The sequence below is a fragment of the Callorhinus ursinus genome, unplaced genomic scaffold (genome assembly GCF_003265705.2).
Source record: "Callorhinus ursinus isolate GAN/ISIS: 27379988/994484 unplaced genomic scaffold, GSC_fseal_2.0 scaffold59, whole genome shotgun sequence".
Lineage (NCBI taxonomy): Eukaryota > Metazoa > Chordata > Mammalia > Carnivora > Otariidae > Callorhinus > Callorhinus ursinus.
The window spans coordinates 5,380,324-5,401,146 of NW_027397121.1; the positions used below are offsets into that span (position 1 = coordinate 5,380,324).

A 20,823-nucleotide genomic window follows, 5' to 3' on the forward strand; every position below is an offset into this window, starting at 1 on the left:
CAGGCTTCCTGCTGAGCAGGGAGCCCCATGCAGGGCTCGATCCCAGGACCTCTGGGATCATGACCTGAGCCGAAGGCAGACGCTTAATAACTGAGCCACCCAGGTGCCCCTCTAACCTGCTTTTTAGATCGTTGGGTTTTTTTCTTTTTTCTGGAAGTTCTAGGTATTATTTTTTTAAGATTTTATTTATTTGATTGAGAGAGAGAATGAGAAGTGGGGAGGAGCGGAGGGAGAGGGAGAAGCAGACTCCCCGCTGAGGAGGGAGCCCCACACAGGGCTCGATCCCAGGACCCTGGGATCATGACCTGAGCTGAAGGCAGACACTTAACCAACTGAGCCACCCAGGTGCCCCTGGAAGTTCCAGGTATTTCTTTTAAAATGTTTTTTTCCCTTAAAAAACAAATTTCTCCTATGGTTTTTATTTTTCTCTTTGTATTTTTTAATAAATGTTTTTTTTTTTTTAAGATTTAAAATTTTTTTAAGGTAATCTCTACCCCCAGTGTAAAGGCTCGAACTCATGACCCCGAGATTAAGAGTCACATGTTCTACTGACCGAGCCAGCCAGGCACCCATATTTATTTCTTATAATATATCCAAGTTATATTTTTTGATGTCCCCAGGGGCTCTAATTTCACTGGTTGTTATGGCTATTTGTTTTCATGCAGGATTTTCATTTTTTTTTTTAATTTTGTGGGAATTCTGTACTTCCTGCCTGTACATGTCATCCAGAGAGGTTCTGCATCTGCTTCTTCCGGGCTCCCCAGGGATATTACCAGCCTGAGACCCTGTTTCTTTCTTTTTTAAAGTAGGCTCCACTCTCAATGTGGGGTTTGAACTCATAACCCTGAAATCAAGAGTCGCATGCTCCACCCATTGAGCCAGCCAGGCATGCCCCATCTTTCTTATTGAAATAAACGTATTGCATTAGTTTTTTTTTTTTTTTAAGGATTTTATTTATTTATTTGACAGGGAGAGAGTAAGAGAGCACAAGCTGGGGGAATGGCAGGCAGAGGGAGAGGGAGAAGCAGACTCCCCACTGCGCACGGAGCCCGACGCGGGGCTCGGTCCTAGGACCCTGGGATCATGACCTGAGCCGAAGGCGGACACTTAACCAACCGAGCCACCCAGGTGCCTTTTGCTGAAGTTTTAAAGAACTATTACAGGGTGCCTGGGCGGCTCAGTTGTTAAGCATCTGCCTTCGGCTCAGGTCGTGATCCCAGGGTCCTGGGATCGAGTCCCACATCAGGCTCCCTGCTCAGCAGGAGACCTGCTTCTCCCTCCCCCACGCCCCCGGCTTGTGTTCCTGCTCTCACTGTGTCTCTCTCTGTCAAATAAATAAATAAAATCTTAAAAAAAAAAAAAACTGTTACAAAGATAGTAGCTTCTAATTCTCTTAAGGTTGCCTTCTTCTCTTTCAGTCTATTTGATTCATTTGTCCTGAGTATCATTAAAAAGAGATCGACTTGCTCCCCAAGTTTTGCTCTGGGGTAAAAAGCAGAAGTCCTAAAGCCCCGGATCAATATGTCTCTTCCCAGCTGAGTGACCCCAGGCACACTTGCTAAGCTCTCTCATTGTGCGTCCTCACCTGTAAAGGGCAGGTGATAGTTATTTACCTGTAGGGTAGTGGTGAGAATTAAGAGATGACGTATGTAGAACGCCTGACACGAACTAGGAGCTTAATAAAGAGTATCAGTTAGTGATACTAACAATAAGTTGCCAGAACGAAGTGATGCTATCTCTTTGCAGCCCCGGAAGCCAGGTAACAACAGAAAACTTGCACCGAGACATACCTTCTCCCTCAACTGAGTGCGATCTAGTTATTTGGTATCCTGTACTTACCTCTTTAGTGCTGGGAAGAGGACTGGCCGTTAACTACTGAGCCAGTCTTCAACTTGACCTGAGCAAAATCAAGCAAGCAAACCAGAAGATTCCATCGTAAGCAAGGCTATCAATTTCAGAGATGCCCCTGTTCCAAGCATTCCTCTTCCTCCTCCTCAGGTCCTCCTGTTCCCCTGAGACTGTCCCTCTCCTGGCTGAGATGAACCCTATGGGACTTGACAGAGTTCAGATCGCTCCAGCCAGCAACAGAGAAAACAAGGAGGCAAGTGTCAGACTTGAAAGGAACTCTGAGGGCGCTTCTGGCGGGAGTGGCTGAGTTGGGTGGAGCTCCAGGCTTCCTGCTCAGGGCATGAGGTCCCGGGGGCAGAGCAGCGGCCGTAAGGGCTGGCACCCTGGCAGCCCTTGGTGTCATGAGCGTGGACTCTGGTCCTGCAGTCACCTCGGCGGGCAGCTCCGGGCTCCTGGTTTCTGCAGTGTCCGTGGGGATTCTAGCGATGCTGGCCACTAGATGATCCCATTTCCCACACAGCCCCGGGGCTGACAGTGTCTGCCCAGTTACTAACGGATGGCCTCAATTTCCCCCCTTTTGATCTTTCACTCCTTTTGATAGTTTGCTCACAATTCCCCACTCTGGAATGTTTTGGGGTGTCTGTTTTCCTGGCTAGACAAGCACCGAAGTCTGCCCTGAACTTGCCTCACTGCAGTAGAGCCCACGGGCTGAGGAGGGCCCGGCTCTCTGTGAAGGTGGCACCCCGGGAAGTAAAGGAGGGAACTAGGGTGCTGGCTGAGGAAAGCCCCGGTCTCTTGTGTAGGTGATGTCTCCTCCAGGGCCCTTTGGAGCCCCTCCCAGGTCCTCCTCACGCCAACGGGTTTGGTACCACGGCACCAAAGTCCCCCACCTTTGCTGACCAATGAGTGGAGAGCAAAGCAGGTGATGGGGAAAGGTGGATCAGCTCTCCTGGCCTGCACCCCCAAGTCTCATTTGCCCAGCCCTGTTTCCCCCTTTGCGCACTGGATGGGGGGGGGGAGGAGTCCGATCAGCCCCCAGGAAAAACCTGTAAAAAACGGAGTCAGCCTACATCAACTCTTAAATATTTAATTCCCATTTATTTAAAGTTCTGTCAGTCTGTGTACACTATTTATATTAAAAACACAGGAAGCTGGGGATCCTAGCAAAAATATACATTTCGATTTTGGAGATTGTGTTCAGACACTAAGAGCTATATCCTCAGCACCAGGCCTGGGCGGGGGCGGGGGGTGCGTGGTGGCGGAGAGGGGGTGGGGGTCAGGCACAGCATCTCTCCCTTCACAGCGCTGGCTCAAAGGGAGCACCCTAACCCCAATCCTTGGTCAGCTGGGGGTGGTGGTTGGAGAGGGAAGAATCTTGTCAGTAGAGAATGATCCTAGGGCATGGAAGGCAGGGGCAGATGGACGGGACTCCAACCTCAGGTCTTCCCCAACCTTTCTCAGAGACCCTCACCAGTCCCTCACCCTTCCAGGCCAGTTTCCTTCCTGGTGAAGCAGGCTGGGTGGGCTCTCTGACTTTCTGCTCAGACACAGCATCCAAGCTGGGCTTCAGTCCCTCCTCTGAGGCCGAATACTTCACCTGGGAGGAGGGGAACGGTAGATGCAAGGGCCAGAGGAGTGGGACTGGGCCTGGCAAGGTCCTTGGTCACCAGAGGCTGTGTAGGGGGAGTTCCCGGTGACTGGGCTGAATACAGGGGAAGGGGAGAGCAGCAGAACTGTTGGGACAAATGGATGTCACACTGAGCGGGATCAGTTTATCCCTTGCACCTCCCCCATGAGCGGGTGCTGGGCTGGTTCAGCAGGGCACCCCTGCCTACCAAGGGATCTGAGAACGAGGGCACAGCTGTGCCCGCTCACCTGGAGGCCCCTCTGGCCCATCTGCCTCGGGGAAGGGAGGGTGAGGGGTGTGGAACCAGGTAAAGTGATTCAGTGCTTGTGTGTGCTGGAGTGTTGCGGGGGGGGGGGGGGGCGTGCATGAGCTTCCTCTGGGCTCCTGGTTGAGGCTGAGGCCAGGAACTCCTGAGAAACAGGAGTCGTGGGTGGTGGCTGCTGCAAAGTGGTGGGAGAGGGGCCGCCCATGACCCCAAGGCCTGGGCTCAGAATTAAGTACACCGCTTGCTGCCTTTTCTGCCAACCTCTGCCTCCCTCGAGGCTTGCTCCTCTTCAGTGGGGGCCCCCACCTGAAGGGAAGCCCATCTCCTTCCAGGCTAGGGGTGTCCCCTGGCGGCCAGCGCAGGGGACCAGCAGTGACACTGGCCTGGAAGACTGGTGAAAAGAACAGAGAGGGCGCTGGTAACAGTGGGGCTGGGGCGTGCTGCTAGAGAGGGGTTGGCTGGGTAGGGGGAGGGGGTGACAGTCTGGGGGAGGCGTCCTGGCCCTCAGGGCAGGGCCCCCATGACTCGGGGGCCATTGCTGCAGTCAGCCTGGGCCCCGGTGGCTTCCCCAGGAAGCTGGGCCCAGAGAGCTTAGTGTTTCTTTGGCTGGCCCACGTCCTTTGCTGTGAAGACAGAAGTGAGGCGCCTACCCTGGCAGGTGACTGTTGGTGCAGAGGGCAGGCCCATTCCTTCCTGCTCCTGGGGGACAGGGGACGGGGCAGACGAAAGCAGAGGACATGTTCCATGCTGCTGGTGAAGTAACACAAACTGTCTCACAGAAAGAGAAAGGGGGGCAGACACAGGGATGGGGAGAGAGAAAGGGAAGGCCAGGGAGGAAGGAAGAGGGGAAACCTACAGAGAGACAGGAAGAGAGAGCGAGTGAGCGAAGAAATTAGAGAAGAAAGAGGATCTGAGAAAGAGGCAGATGAAGACGGGGAGGGAGCGAACGCAGGGAGCAAGGAGCCGTGTGTCTGAGCGCGGCAGTGTGGCTCCACTGCTCCGGGCCCGTGGGCGCCCAGGGCTCGGGGACTGCTCTCCGGGTAAGTCCCGAGGGCGGCGTCTGCCCCAGCTCTGTCCGCCTGCCCCCAGAGACCCCGGGCGCATGCCCTCAGTACATGTCCTTGTAGATCTCCTGGAGCAGGGGGTGCAGCGAGGTCTCTGTCTCGGTCTTCTTGATGCGCTGCATCATCTGCGCGTGCTCGGTGACCAGCTGCCGCAGGTCAGCCATTTTCTGCAGCAGCTTGGGGAAGAGGTACTGGGCGTACGGGTGGTTGGCCTGCAGGTGGAACTCGAGGGCACGCAGGATGGTGTCCTGGATGGCCTCCACCTGGGGCACGTTTATGAGGCCTGGCCGGTCTGTGGGGACACAGGGCAGAGGTGTGGGAGGGAGCAGGCATGCATGGAAGTCTCCGGGGGGTGGGGGTGGGCAGAGGAGCTCCCCTACCTCTACCCGCGTGGGTGACTTGGCCCAGGGGACAGCAGACCTACTGCTGTGACAGACCCAAGCCCTGTTCTGTCAGTGACTGTTCTACTATTCTAGCCCCTCCACCCCCCAGGTCCTGGCCCATCTCCTTCACTTTTTTGTTTTTTTTTCTTCTGAAAAAGGCAGTATGACCTCATGGTTAAGAGACTCACTGCCTGGATTCAACTCCCGTCCCTACCACAGGCTGGCGAGGAGGCTCTGGGCGGGCCACTCGCAGCCTCTCTGACTTCAGTTCTGTCATCTGTAAAACGGGGTGACAGAGGTACCCTCCACACAGGCTGCTGCGAGGATCAAATGAGTTATAATCTAGGAAAAGGAACCAGAACAGTGCCTGGCACGAAGTAAGCTCTATGGTACTGTGAGCACGATGATTATTCTAGTTATTGCACCGGAATCTGAAAAATGCAGGCAAAATACGGAGAATTTCTCCACCGTCAGAAATCATCCCCATCAACATACTGGCATATTTCTTTGCAGACTTTTTTCTGTCTCCTCTCCATCGAGAAGAGGGAGCCAGTCCTGCACGTAGTCGGAGCCTCGCGTGTCACACTGCTGTCATCACAGGGCACCTCCCCACGCTGTGCGCGCTTGGGCCTGGTGCCCTGCGGTGGGGGCCCAACCCCCAGTAGGGCTGCCCCACCCTCACCTACCTCCACAGAGAATGATGGCCGCAATGAAGAGAGCCAAGTCACTGTCATCAAGTTCCAGGGCGTTGAACTTGACCGCAAACTCAAACTTGGGCTCGATGATGTCACTGAAGGGCTTCCGGAGGCTCCGCAGGAACTCCCGGGTGACGAACCCAGTGCCGTTGGCCACCAGTAAGCCGTCCTTGTTGACGATGGAGGCCAGCATAGCGAATATGGCCTCATGCACACCGTACTTGAGAAGGGTCACCTGGTCGTTAAGGAAGAGGGTGCTGAAGCTGGGGATGCTCTTGGCGAACTCGGTGAGCTCCCGCACGGTCTCGACCGTGGTGCACTGGCAGCGGTAGAAGACATGCACGCTGATCTCCTTGTAGGGGGGCAGGCCGTTCACCAGCTGCTTCCACACCAGGCCCTTCTCTGCTTGCCACAATGTCTCGATGTCATGGATCACAAAGGGCTGAAAACCAGGCCCCGTTAGAGGCCAGGCCTTGGGGGGACCCCCGCCCATGTGCTCCCCATGCCCCCAGCCTGTACCACGAAGTGAGGGGAGGCAGGAGGCCCGGTTCTCCCAGCAGTCAGGCAGGCGGTGGCAGGGCCCAGAGCCCGGGGCTGCCAGGCCAAGCAGTGACACTCACCGCCGTGTGGCTGGCCTTGCCGGTGAGGATGCCACGGGCCTTCTTTTTGGTCATGTTGAAGTTTTTCAGGTAGGCGTTGTAGATGTGCTTGGAGAAGGCCTTCAGGTCAGCCACCTGTGGGTTGTGCTGATTCCCCTCGCTTGCCGTTAGCCCTGCCACCAGCTTCCTCTTCTCGGCCTCTGGCATCCGGCCAAAGCGGATGGCTGTATTGGGGGGTGGGGGGTGGGGGGGGTCATCGAGGGGCCCAGGCAGGAGCTAGCACCTCTAACCTCCTTGCCTCACAACAGGTACGTGGGCCAAAAATGGAGACACGTTTTTTGAGCCCAGGACCCTCAGAAGCTCTATGGCCAGCACACTGGAATGCTGGAGAACCCCTCCAGAATGCAAGCGCCGGGGGACAGGGGTTCTGTCTTGTTCACAGTGCCTCACATGCACACAAAGGCCCTAACTCAGGGAGTCAACTGAGCCACTGTGCCTGGAAGGCGGTGCAGTGTGACGCATAGGAAGACAGTTTCTGGTGTCAAAGGCCTGTGCCTGAGTTCCAGCTTGGCAGAAATAGGCAGGCTATTTCACCTTTATTCATAAGAAAAATGGGCTAATACTGAGATCTCACTGGACTGTCAAAAAATAAGAATATTCACACAGTAAGCACTAAAACGTTAGTCATTAGTAATGGAACAGGATAGAAATCTGGCTTCTCTAAGAGAAAAAGTGAGAAGAACTGAGTTGGCCCTGAGATCTCCTAGGAAATCCGCTCAGCCCACCCAAGGAACAGAGCCCGGGCAGATACAGACTGAAGGGTGGGACCAAACCCCAGACCTGCCAGGCCCCACCATCTAGGAAAATCTTCGGGTGGAGGGCTCGGGGCCCGCCACCATCTAAAAGGCAAGACAGGGTAGCTGTGAGTGTAGACATTTAAACAAGAGGCTCTCCCCAGTCCTCTGGGGGTGCACAGGGGTGGGGGTCTGACCCAGACAGGCAAAGGGGGCAGGTGGGCTCTGCAAAATCCTACTGTATGGGGTCTGAAGACAAGACTCTGTAGAAGGCCCGAATGCGGGGCAGGATCTGTCTCCCGGGAGAGGCCGGCCTCCAGGAAACTCCTGCCTGGCTCCCGGCAGCGGACCCATGTGGTCACTCCCTGGCTCCTGCCGGCCTTCACTAACCAAGGAGAGCTGAGGCGATCCCCGGCTTGGGCAGTGGCTTTTTACGCTGTGTCGGGTCATCTGAGCCAGGCTTGAGGTGCTGGGGTCAATTCCCAGTTTCCCTCTGGGCCAGCGGGGGTGAGCGCCCCAGGCGCGGGCCTCACAGCGGACGCGGAGCCGGAGCCGTCTGGGGAAGGCAGGTCTTCGCCGGCTGCTGCGTCAAGCCGCACCTGCTGCGCACCGGGCACCGCTCCGAGGGGCTCCCCTCCACCCCCCTGCCCCGCCCCCCAGGCTGTGCCAGGCCCGGGGTGGCTCTCACCGTTGTGCGACATGCCGAGCGCCACGCATTTCTGGAAGCGGCAGTACTGGCACTTGTTGCGGTTCTTCTTCTGGATCTTGCAGATGCGCTCACACTTCTCATACTCCAGCTTCATGCGGATCGTCCGGCGGAAGAAGCCCTGAGGGGCGGGTGAGAGGTGAGGCAGAGCCACAGGAAGCTCAGGATCCTGCTCTGCCCCGTGGGTTCTGTGACATCAGGAGCCCCAGTTTTTTTTTTTTTTAAGATTTTATTTATTTATTTGATAGAGACACAGCGAGAGAAGGAACCCAAGCAGGGGGAGTGGGAGAGCGAGAAGCAGGCTTCCCGCTGAGCAGGGGGCCCGATGCGGGGCTCGATCCCAGGACCCCGGGATCATGACCTGAGCTGAAAGCAGATGCTTAATGACTGAGCCACCCAGGCGCCCCAGGGGCCCCAGTTCTGTGTGTAAATGTCAACCTTTGTGAAATTTGGAAGTAACTGGGAGAAATTTCTTTTGGAGGGGAGGGAGGAGGATAGTAAACAACTCTAAAGCCTTTGAGATCTATCTATATTTCTTTATTTTAAATGCTTCCTTGTGAGTTTGGTCACCTAAAACTGTATTGTGGGTAATCTGGTTTATTCATAAAGGTATCTGGTTCTGGGTATTTTCTAGGCGGTGGTGTAGTAAAATAGTAAGTACAATTTTGATCGGCGTGCAGGTAGGAGGATGAACCAAAAGCACCCCTGGAGAAAGAAATGTAAAGTTTCCTTTTTTCCCTCAAAGAGGCCCTTCCGGGCCTTGAAGTGCAGGAAACACTGCCATCAGGGTGATGGTTGAGCCCAAGATCCTCATTCTGCCCAGCCGGTGTTCTAGAGCTACGTCCCCAGGGGGCGCCAGCAGCCAGCCAGGCCACATGAGAGGCTGGGACCAGCAGGACCCAGGGCGGAGGACCTGGAATGGGCCCAAGGGCCTGGCGGCCTCCCAGGTGGGAATTCCGCAGTAGGGACTGTGAGGGCCCGGCCTCTCTGGCAGGTCAGCTCTCCGTGTAAACACAGCCCCAGCCGCCAGCCACCACTCGCCGCAGGCCCTACCTTGCAGCCCTCACACGCGTGAACACCATAGTGGAAGCCTGATGCCTTGTCCCCGCACACACGGCACTCCATGTTGAGGCTGCCACACGAGGCCCCGTCACAGCCCATCTGCAACTGGTCCAGCAGTGAGGGTGGCGAGGAGCTCCGGGAGAGGTCTGCGGACACACGACATAGGGGTGCCTTCATATTCGGCCAGGACGGGGGCCAGGGGAGGTGACCAGAGCCCACAGGGGGCAGGGCAGGTGATGGGAAGAGCCCATGTTTCTCAAGCAGCGCTCACTCAGCTCAGACACTTAACAGCTATGTGACTCAAGGAGTCAACCTTTCTGAGGGTCGGTTTCTTCATCTAGACCATGGGGCTTTTCCTCAGACCTGACATACAGCAGGTGTTTGGGAAATGGCAGCTATCACTATCGGGGCCTTCCTGGGCTGTACTCACCACTGGGGAGGAGGAGGGGTGTGTGTGTGTGTGTGTGTGTGTGTGTGTGTGTGTGTGTGTGTGTGTGTGTGTGTGTGTGTGTGTGTGTTGGGGGGGTGATTGTGTTTTGGTGGGTGTGGGTGTGTGTCTTGGGGGGATGATTGTGTTTTGGAGGGAAGGGAGCAAGAGGAGGAAGATAGAATCTCTTCAGACTGAACTTGGGAAGTAGCTCTCCTAGCTTAAGGGGCTCCACTGTGTGGGCCCATGTAGGGTTGTATGAAATGAGTGTTAGGGAGACTGCGGCCTTCCACCCACATCTCCTGGGAAATTCGATTCTTGTGTGGACTCCAGAGATGGTGTAAAGGATCTATCAAGAAGCTCAAACCCATTCTTACAAAACTTCTTGCTCAAGTAGAAAGAAGGCAGGTACCATTCATGCTCACTGGACAACATACTGAATTTCCCCAGGTTTTTTTTTTCTATTAAGTGTACGAGATGTTTGAACCAGATGTTGTGAGTATAAGCAAGGAAAGCACTAGACTAAGGCAATGACTTCAGGGTGTATGTGCTGTCAGCTGACTCGGTAAGAATTTCTGGGAGTCTCTTTGGAATCTCTCCCTTGGACACTCAGCCATGAGCCCGGCCCTGAGCCTCAGTCGCCCGGCCCAGGGCCAGCTGCATGACCCCACATGCCGCCTGTCCTGCCAATCTGCTGTTCTCTGCTCTCTTTCCTGATGACTGAGCAACCTCCTCAGGGGCAGGGGCCAAATCCCCAGACCAGAGAGTCAGTGGCTCAGAGCAGGATGGCACCTTAGGGAGACCCAAGCCGTGAAGCTGAACGCAGACTTAACATTTCCCAGGCTGGTGTTGCTCCTTGTCTGTCACCCAAATATAGGTCACTCCACAAAATATCTTCATTTCCCTCCCACGGAGTAACCCACCCTCCCTAGACCAAAGTGTACTCTACTCTTCTCATACCTTTCTCCACTCCCCCTTGGGCCCTAGGAGTGACAGCAGGAAAGCCTTCAGCCAGACCCTACCTGGGCCACAGGGAGGGGAGTATGAGCACCAGACCAGACCACAGAATAGAGGATCGGACAGCCCACTGCCCTGCTGGGCTGGTAAGGGCAGGGGTGTGAGGTAAAAGAGCCCATCCCGTCCCAGGGCCTTCGCTCCCAACCTTTGGTCATTCCAGGGGATGTAACCACCCGCCTCAGCCCACAGATGGGGGAGAGTGGGCTCCCTCCGTCTCCTGGGCACAGTGCTGCAGGGGAGCCTGCAGCCTGGGAGGGCAGAACCACTGTGGTTTTCTCCATAGCCTTTGCCACCACATGACAGTCCGTGTGTGTTCACTCAGTGTTGGGTGCCCTCTACCACAACGTAAAGGCCACGGGGCAGGAACTCTGCCCCCAGGGTGCTGCTGTGGGATGGGGAGCAGGCAGTGACTGTGGGGTAAGTAAGTGGAACTCAAGCTCCCTGGGTTGGTCCTGCACTCAGCGCCAACCGGCTGCAGGGTTTGGGCAGTCTCCGCCATGCCTGGAGGCCTCAGAATAGGGGCAAAAGAACTCACATTATGAGCTGTCGGGAGAAAATGAGATCACGTGTGAAAACCCTTTGTCGGGACCTGTGTGGAGGCTGAGCAGGCGGGTTCCGGCCCTCCCCGCTCTGATCTGTGTGGCCTGTGTGCATGTTCGCTTTGTGTCACTTCGTGTAAGCAGTTGTGTTTTTGTGGCTTACACATCTGCCTCCTCTGCTAGACGTGGGACATCTCTAATCACACCGCCTTTGGATCTCTAAGCTCACCTCCACCACCGAGTCTTGTCCACAGCCACCAACCTTTTGGTGGTGCCCTCTGTGTTCTCCCTCCTGGCCCTGGAGGCCGGGCAGGGGTCTGGGCACTTGCACTGCACGTGGCAATGCCACCCTCTCTTTTCATTCAGCGGACATTTGGTGAGCGCCTGCTGTGTGCACGGCAGGACCCACACCCTGCCCTCGACTAGCTGAGGTGAGAATGAGGTAAGAAAGCGGGAATACGACACAGCGAGTGGCAACACTGGCTGAGGAGCGGGCAGAGGGAGCAGGACTTGGAAGGCGCCACCACCGAGCCTGAGGCTCTCAGGGAAGGTGACTGCTCCCCTCTTGGGGCTCAAAGATGAGATCTTTGGGAGACTCCAAGTCAGCTTCCAGATGCTCGGGAAGAGCAGGCATGAGGGTGAAGAATGGGACTGAGTTCAAATTGGTGTCTTAGGCTCAACACCCAGCTCTGCCCTCTGGGCCTCAGTTTCCTCCTCTGTAAGATGGAGGGGACAGGAGTATCTATCTGAGAGTCATGGTGAAAAGTAACAGAGTTACTACAGAGAAGAGCCCTCGGACCTGGAAGTTCACATCAACATCGGGGTGAGTTAGGACGGTGCTTATCAGAAAGCTGCAATTCTGCACTCCCCAAGCTCTGTACCCTGCACAGGCAGGGGCCGAGACCTGTCCTCCTTCTGGCTGGCTGTACCTCTTCCCCCGCAGCTTCACGGAAATCCAAGGTGGGGGGTGTCTCTGCTTATTGAGGCCCGGAGAGCCCCCAGGACCAGACCAAGCCTCCTTTCACTTCCCCTGGCCTGCCACTGACCCGTGGCTCAGGAGCATGAGGATCACTGGGAACCCTGGGAGAAGCCAAGATGCTCCGGCCCCACCAGCCCGAGGCGGCCTGAGCTCTGGATCCCGAGGAGACACCCCGGGCAAGTGTCTCAGAGGGAAGTGCTGCAAATGGGACTGTGGAGAAACAGGCCCAGGGCACTATCAGGGCGCTGGGCCATGGCTGTTCCACCCCTGGGTCGTGAGCAGACGCAGGCTGCAGAACCTCAAAGCAGTTGGCGATGCTTGGTGGTGGCTGGCTAGTGGAACAAGGGCATCCCCTGCCCGTTTGGAATAAAAGAACAAAAATAACTGCCAGGCGGAGAGGCAGGGGCGATGAGGCGCTAGGATGGGCAGAAGTGTATGCATCCCCCCGCAGGGGAAGGTTTTGTGCTGGAGTGCATGTGCAGTGGGGATACTGAAGTGGTAGGGGCTTGGGAGTGGGTTTTCTTTCCTTTTTAAAAAAATTTTTTTAAAGATTTAATCTATTTGACAGAGAGAGAGAGAGAGCACATGTGCACCAGAGGCAGAGGGAGAAGCAAGCTGCCCACTGAGCAGGCAGCCCGACATGGGGCTTGATCCCCGGACCCTGGCATCACGAGCTGAGCCGAAGGCAGACGCTTAACTGACTGAGCCACCCACGTGCCCTGGGAGTGGGTTTTCTAAAGATAAAGGTTCTGTTTCTTCCTGGCTGATCACCTGGCTTAGGGTTTTATCCTTGAATCTTGCCCAAAAGTAATGATGGCAGAATGCTCCCCATTCTAGGGGCCAGCTTCTGAAGGTCCCACTGCCTTGCCCATGACCTCCCGGTGGGAGACTGGGGTTCTGAGAGGCTGTCCCCCTGACCGGGAGTCCCTGCCCCTCAGGTATGCTGGCCGGGGACATGGGCCACACCAGCCTCAGGGCTGTCTGCCTGCACAGCGGCTCTCCCCAGCCAGCCCAGCATTGTCCTCCCCTGGCTCCTCCTCAGCTCTCAGGAAATATCCTTGCTCACCCGATGGCAGCATCCGGGCCCTGCCCTGCCTCTGAACTTCCACTCCAGACACACCCCGCCTGACCCCCCAAGCATCTCATGAAGGCCCACCTCTCCTTCTACCCCAGGAAGGGAGGGGGAAAGAACCAGCATTTATCGCCCGCCCCCCAAAAGCTTGTTAGTATCATTCCATATCACCTTGGAAGATAGTAACTGACACCATTTAAAGTCGAGGAAACTGAAACTTGGTGAGGTTAAGGGGCCTGCCCAAGGTCACCTGTCTAATACCTGGTGGGACTGGGCCTTGAACCTAAACCTGACTTCCCTGTAAAGAGTGCATGTCTATACTAATAATCTCTTTTTTGTGCATGCCTCCTGTGTACCAGGCGCTCTGCTTGACACTTTATACCATTAATCCCATGGGAACCTTAAAATAACCCTTCAAACCCCAGGTCTTCTGACGCTTTGATAGGTAAGGTTAAGTAACATGCTGACAGTGGCATTAACCAGATCATTAATTTTATGTGTCACCTTGGCCAGGCCATGGTACTCATGGTGATCAGTTTTTGGTCAAACACCAGTCTAGATGTTGCTGTGAAGATATTTTTTAGATGGGATTAACATTGAAATCATTGCTCTCCATAATGTGAGTAGGCCTCAGCCAATCAGTTGAAGGCCTTATGGAAAAAGACCGAGGCCTCCCTAAGGAAGATCCAGGAATTCTGTCTCTGGATTGCCTTCAAACTTAAGATACAGCATCAAGTACCCTGGGTCTCCGGTCTGCTGGCCTGTCCTGCAGAATTCAACTTGCTAGCTCTCACAGTTGTGTGAACCAATTCCTTACCTGTGCACACGTGTGCGTGCGCGCACACACACACACACACACTCTCTCTCTCTCTCTCTCTCTCTCTCTCTCTCCCCCTCCCTATGTATGCACACATCCTATGGATTCTGTTTCTCTAGAGAACCCTAATACAATAACAAGAGTTCAGAATCAAAACCTAGAACCACCTAAGCCCCGGGGCTGAGCTCTTACTATTCATTAGTACTAATCAATAATTCATGATCATGATAACCGATCAGACATGTCACTGCTGAGGAGGACACCATGCCATTATTCAAATGTTTAGGCTCAGCGTAAACACTAAGCCCAACACCCAGGGAGTGAACTATCAGTTGCACCATCTTGGATTACAAGTTCAGCAAATAGACACTATTGACCTTACTCACATCATTTACGTATGGATGAGAGTTCTCTTGCATACCTAGTCTCTACTGCTGGAGGTATGCTGCTGTCATAGCTGTGAGAGTGGCCAGGAGGGGTCAACACTATTTACTTTGCTGGCAGAGTCCCACAGGCAAATAGCTTCTGAAGTCAGGGCCAATTCTGTGGGACTCTGGAGCTGGGTTACTAAGCAGCCTCCTTAAATTCTGTCGTCCTGTTCACCTGCACAGTGGGCTTCTCAGGGCTGGCGTGCAGCCTTGTCCTCAACTGAAAGGCCAGCCCTTGCCTGGACACCCACTGAGTGCTTGCGGCGAGAAGAGGTGCCAAGGCCAGGAGGAAGGACACTTGATCTTCCTCAGCCCCAGTCCGCACCAAGACCCCTGACCTCTTCCTAGGGTGTGGATGTGATGCCCATCACTGAAGTAGGAGGGGACAGCTGCCCCCACCCCTATCCAGCTCAGGGACCCTGGGCGTGTGAGTTGCCTTGCTGCTGAGTGCTAACGGGGAGATCTGTCTCGCCTGCCTCTTTGTCAGGTGTTGAGCTCGGGACAGAGATGCAGAACCTCTGAGGGGTCAGAAGGGAAGCAAACTGTGGGTCTTCTTGCTGTTTCAAGGCTCTAGGCTGTGTCCCATCCTCCTCAATTCCTGAGGGGACTCGAGGCCAAAGTCATAGACTCATGGGGCAGGGCAGAGAACCTTACCCGGCCAGCCCTTGAGGTGGGCAGACTTTAAAGGTAGAGACTGAGAATGGAGAAGTGAAGTCACCAGCAAAAGCCATGGCTGACAGTCACAGACCTGAGATTCCTGCCCTGGTTTGTGTGATTCCCAACACAGGACGAAGCTCTGTCTCCAGGGCCCCTCACCTGTTGGCCTTTTTTGGGAAACAAAATTGCTTTACCTTTTTAAAGAAAAGCCATGCGTTTGCTTCTTAAACGGTGAGAGTACTGTAGACTTGAGAATAATGCGTAATGGTGCGCACCACTGTATGACGCATCCTCTCCGCCATGATCCTAGTCCCGAGTTGACGGCACAGTCCTTTGCGTGTATGCTCTTCTAGTGCCTTCCATGATACTTAAAGATTTTTAAGCAGTGGGATCCCCCATTTGGCAGGAGCTCTTTTTCCTGTCAGTAGATTCAGACCCACCCTATACTTGTTAACGGCTACAACAGCATTCCACAGTGTGGCTCTACCACAGTTTACATAACCAATTCCCCACAGATGGTCGCGTGCCAATTTTTTGCTTCTCTGAGCAGTGCTGCAGTAAATAAGTGTGGAAATCTCTGTGCACTCTGCGCGAGTACTTCCATGGGATACATTCCTAGGAGGGGAACTGCAGGGTCAAAGGAATGAAAGAAGTGTTCTCCTGCATAGCCAAGTTGCCCTTCCACCCTTGGTGGCTGGAGGGCCCTTAATCTGACATGCTAAATGACATCTCATTTTGAAGATATCTTCTTTGATTGGTGAGTAGACTGAAAACATTTTGTTTTCCGGCCATTTGTATTTGTCCAACCATGAACTGCCTGTTTCTATTTTTCTGTTGTTTGTCTTATAGAATTTGCGGGAGCTTTTTCTATACAATGGCTTTAACACATTAATGATTATATTAAAAAACCTCCTCCTGTTTTAATTATTGAACAGGGAAGTCTGTGGGGTGGGCCTACTCCTCTGCCCTCAATCACCACCCGTGAGCGGGATCTCCTTCAGCTGAAGCCAGCGGTGAGATCAGGATGTCCCTTGCTAGAAGTGCACCCTCTCGTGACCCTGAGTTCCCTCTGAGGGTAAGGGAGCAAGACTCAGCTGTATGTGCTGGCACTTAGGTGGAGGGAGAAGGAGAGAAGCTGGGGGGAGAAGGGGCCAGGGACAGGGAAGGGGCAGCATCAGCAGCAGGGAAAACCAGGGGCCAAGGAGTGGATTCTGGGTGCCCCTGAAGGTGGACATAGCATGACGATGATGAAGAAGATGGGGCGAGAGTAACACAGGGCTCCAGAGAAGAATGTCTACACTGCTACTAACAATGGATAAACAAAAGGGGAACTGACAAGGGAGATGAGAGCAGCGAAAACTGGCTGGCTGCACAAAAGTCACTTTAATTATAGTCATTCAGACTAGCCGCTTAGCATTTATGCCTAATTACAGTGCCGCTCAATGATGTGTGTCATTAGCACCAGATCAACGCAGCTGGGTGTCGTGACTGATCGTTACAATCACAGGTACAGCTGATCTTTCCCGTGTGCTGTTAATGCAGCTTGGCTCTGGATCCCTTGGGCAGCAGCAGTGGGAATCAAGCGGATGACGACACGCATTACAAATGCTAACTCATTTAATTCTCACAAAAGCCCCTGTCCACATCCCCTGCAGGCCCCATGGTTTTCACAGAAAGAAGAAGTGCAACTGGCCCGAGGTCCTGCAGCTGAAGGGCAATAGAACAGGGGTGTGAACCCCAGCTGTCTGGCTCTGCCCCTCTGTGCCCCATAATGCTGTCTGCAGAGGGCAGGGTTCCTGCTCGGCCCACTTGGCTTCCTCTGCCCTGTGTCCCCCGCCACCCCCTCCTCACCTGTATAGCTGCTGGAAGGAAGTGAGCGCTCTGGTCCTCCATTGAGTTCTGGGGCTCCTTCTGCCTCTGCCACTTCCTTTTTCTCCTCCTCTTCCCGGACCTCAGGGGCTTCCCCCGGTGGCTGCTCCATGGCTGACATCCCCTCGGCACCACGCCTGCAGGCCCGGTCATAGCTCTGGCATCATCTGGGTCTGAACGCAGACGGACCTCTACAGGGCAGCTGCCATCAGCCTGGGCCAAGGGGCAGACAGGGAGAGGATGAGAGGGTGTGAGAAGGGCATGCGAGAGGGCTACCACCGGGCGGGGGTGGGGCAGTAGGGAGGGGGCTCCCCTGCTCCTGCTCCTTCACAGCAGGCACGCCGCCTCCCTGTAGTGCTAACCCATGGGCTCTGCTCCTTGCACCCCGAGTCATTTCCCCTTCTGCCCTTTGTCTGCTTGGTTCCTGAGGCAGGTCTGTGGGGTTCTGAGCAGTCTCCACAAACCAGACAGGGTGACACACCCCTGGCACCACCTTTCCCTGCCTCCTCGGCCCCATCCTGCTCTTGGCACCACATCAGAATGACTTCAGGGGCTTCTTCCAACTCTGCGGTCCTTCTGGAGGTCCTGATATGCACAGTACTTCCTAACTCCCGCCCTGTCCCCTCCAGCACTCAGGCTCTCCTACACCGCAATTCTTGAAGGGAGTAGGTCCTATCCTTCCTGTGTTTGGGTGTGTGGGGGGGGAAAAGACCGGAGCCCCTGCGGTGCTAGGCTCACAGTTGGCAGCAGATCTGCAACTGGACCCTCAGCAGCACAGCCATCAGGTAAGGAGAGAAGTGCTCTGTCCAGGAAACTTTCCGAGGTGGGGTTACTGGGTAGTGACTCCTGTGTGGAGAAGGCAGTTCCAACCCTCGGCAAGTGACATATTGCCCGCAGATGCCACCGTTAGTGGCAGTAAGACCATGAGGTGTTGTGGGGGAGTCGTCCTGGCAGGGAACAGTAGGGAGACCCCTTGAGAGTGGGGTGGATTTTGACCAGAGATGGCACGGAACTTGTCTTGGGGACAGAGCATGAGAAAAGACTCAGAGGCGGCACAGTGGGGAGCAGTGAGGAGTCCCGGTGGCCAGGAGTGAGCACTGTGGGAGCGAGGATTTGGAAGGATGGCCAGGAAGGTGGGCTGTGTCCAGACACGCATGCGTGACTGACTCTATCCCAAGGCAGTGCAGGCTGTGGGAGGATCGAAAGCAGAAAAGAGGGCGCCTGGGTAGCTCAGTTGGTTAAGCGACTGCCTTCGGCTCAGGTCATGATCCTGGAGTCCCGGGATCGAGTCCCACGTCGGGCTCCCTGCTCGGCAGGGAGTCTGCTTCTCCCTCTGACCCTCTTCCCTCTCGTGCTCTCTATCTCTCATTCTCTCTCTCTCTCAAAGAAATAAATAAAATCTTAAAAAAAAAAAAAAAAGCAAGCAAGCAGAATAGACCTGCTTTAGGGAAATCCAAGGATCTGTGGGCCTTCTGGATGTGCCACGGGCAACTCGAACTCAACCTATCCAAACAGAACCCACCATCTGCCCCCAAACCCGCCCTTCTTCTGGTAATCCCTACTTTGGTGACCCGCATGTCCATCTACCCGCTTATCAAAGCCAGAAGGCAGGGGTCAATGGAGACTCTTCCCTGTCCCACGCTGCTCTACACTTGCAAACTTGGCTGGACACTGCAACCACTGGGGAGTTTTTCAAAATATGGATGTCTGGGCCTGTCCCCAGAGATTCTCATCTGATGGTGTGGGGAGCTGCTTGGGCACTGAAATCTTTATTTTTAATTCTCCTGGTGATTGTCATGTGCAGCCGAGCTTGAGAACCACTGCTCCACAGCAAGGCCACTTCCAGCAGACAGTAAATCTTCCCTCTCTCATCATTGCTCTCCAGCAGGCTTTCATTTTCCCTTGTTTGGACTGACGACAAGTTTGTCAACGAAAGGCAGTTTGGAAATTCAGCCCTCGAGTCTAAGAGCTGGGGAGTTGGGAATCTGGAGCTGTGGGGAGCATCCTCATCGACTTTGACAGTCATGGAAAGGGATTCAGTTCACCAGTGGAGAAAGCAACGTGTCAAGGGAGGTCAGGGGAATAGGCACTAGAGCAGTGGCCGGGTGCAGGAGAGATGTGGGACAACCACACAACTCAGAGTCATGGGAAGGGCTGTTTCACGGGGGAGGGCTCAACCGTCTCAAATGCTGCGGAGTTGGAAGGGTGATAAACTGACACATGACCCCCGGATTCAGTGACCGCCTGGTCATCAGTGACCTTGTGAGGCAAGTTTCAGTCAAGTGGTTAAGATGGAAACTGGGGCTCTGAAGAATAAGTGGTAAGACAGGAGGCAGGACAGTGAATGGAGACTAGGTTTTTGGTAAATATGTCAAGGAAATAAATGTACTGTCTCGAGAAAGTGGCAAAGCCAGGAAGTTTTTTGGACTAGAGGAGACTCAAGTAAGCCGTGGGTAGAGAAGAGGTCTGCAGAGAAAGACCGTCTGAAGATTCCAGGGGGGAAGCTGGGGCAGAATGACTGATGGGAGGGGACTAATTCAAGGGCACAGGAGGGGGAAAATACAAAGAAGTATCATGGCAATTGGGGAGGGGGTGATTAAAGCTCATACGGGATGGCCTCACTCTTTTAGTTAATAGAGTAGGAGGGAAAGTTGTCCACTGAGAGTAAAAGATGGGACTTGCAGAAAGCAAAGAGGCTGGGTGGATGCACTTTGGCAAACACGACAGGGAATTAGCTGGAGAGCAATAAAAAGAACTGTAGCAAAGCCACAATAATTGAAACTGTGTCATGCTGGCACACGAACAGACAATCAATGAAAGAATACAGAGTCCATAAATAGATGCAAACACACGTGGAACTTTAACATGTTGCAAAGACAGTACTTCACATCAACAAGAACAAATGGATTCTCCAATAAAACAGTAATGGGACAATGGAGTAGCCATCTGGAAAAATTAAGATGGATCCCTACCTCAAACCTTATATCAAGATGAGGTCCAACTAAATAAAAAAAAATTTTTTTTAAGTTAAAACAAAAATATGCATTATTGCGCACCTGGCTGGCTCAGTCCATGGGAGCACACAGTTCTTGATCTCAGGGTCGTGGGTTCAAGCCCCATGTTGGGCATAGAGACTACTTAAAAAAATTATATATGTATATGTGTGTGTGTGTACATATATATACACACACACATATATATAAACTTTCTACATGGTAAAAAAAATCATAACAAAAACAGACAATAAACTGGAAAAAATATTTGCAACTCTCATCAAAGGGCTAATATCTCTAAAACATTTCCTATAAATAAGTAGAAGCAGGGCACCTGGTGGCTCAGTCGTTAAGCGTCTGCCTTTGGCTCAGGTCATGGTCCTAGGGTCCTGGGATTGAGCCCCGCATTGGGCTCCCTGCTCCGTGGGAAGCCTGCTTCTCCCTCTCCCACTCCCCCTGCTTGTGTTCCCTCTCTTGCTGTGTCTCTGTCAAATAAATAAATAAAATCTTAAAAAAAAAAAAGAAATTAAAAAAAAAATAAGCAAAAGGCCAGCAATCTCATAGACAAATGCGCCTGGGATATGAAACATGTATACAGAAAAGGTACCCATTTGAAAAGCTGTGAACATCACTCATTAAAAAAAGAAATACAGGGTGCCTGGGTGGCTCAGTTGGTTAAGCAACTGCCTTCGGCTCAGGTCATGATCCTGGAATCCCGGGATCGAGTCCCACATTGGGCTCCCTGCTCAGCAAGGAGCCTGCTTCTCCCTCTGACCCAACCCCCTCTCATGTACTCTCTCTCATTCTCACTCTCTCAAATAAATAAATCTTTAAAAATAAAATAAAATAAAATAAAGAAATACAAATTAAAACAATACTCAAATACACTTTTTACGATCAGATTAAAACAAATGCTAACACGTTGCTAAACACGTGGGGAAACATAATCTCACACATCCCTGGTGGAGAGGTAAGCTGGCAC

At 53.6% G+C, this 20,823-nt stretch overlaps 1 protein-coding gene across 1 annotated transcript in view; it reads right to left on the bottom strand.

The window, feature by feature from the left end:
- Positions 1-2,926: 2,926 nt before the first annotated feature.
- PPARD (peroxisome proliferator activated receptor delta) overlaps positions 2,927-20,823 on the bottom strand; it is an 85,952-nt gene continuing 68,055 nt past the window's right edge. Inside the window, exons 3-8 of the mRNA XM_025862428.2 lie at positions 16,831-17,061; positions 9,035-9,189; positions 7,964-8,102; positions 6,503-6,705; positions 5,874-6,324; positions 2,927-5,096 (exon numbers count right to left, since the gene is read on the bottom strand). Coding sequence (XP_025718213.1) covers positions 4,849-5,096; positions 5,874-6,324; positions 6,503-6,705; positions 7,964-8,102; positions 9,035-9,189; positions 16,831-16,969 — 1,335 coding nt within the window. The 5' untranslated portion in view covers positions 16,970-17,061 and the 3' untranslated portion in view covers positions 2,927-4,848. The remainder of the gene's footprint in view (positions 5,097-5,873; positions 6,325-6,502; positions 6,706-7,963; positions 8,103-9,034; positions 9,190-16,830; positions 17,062-20,823) is intronic.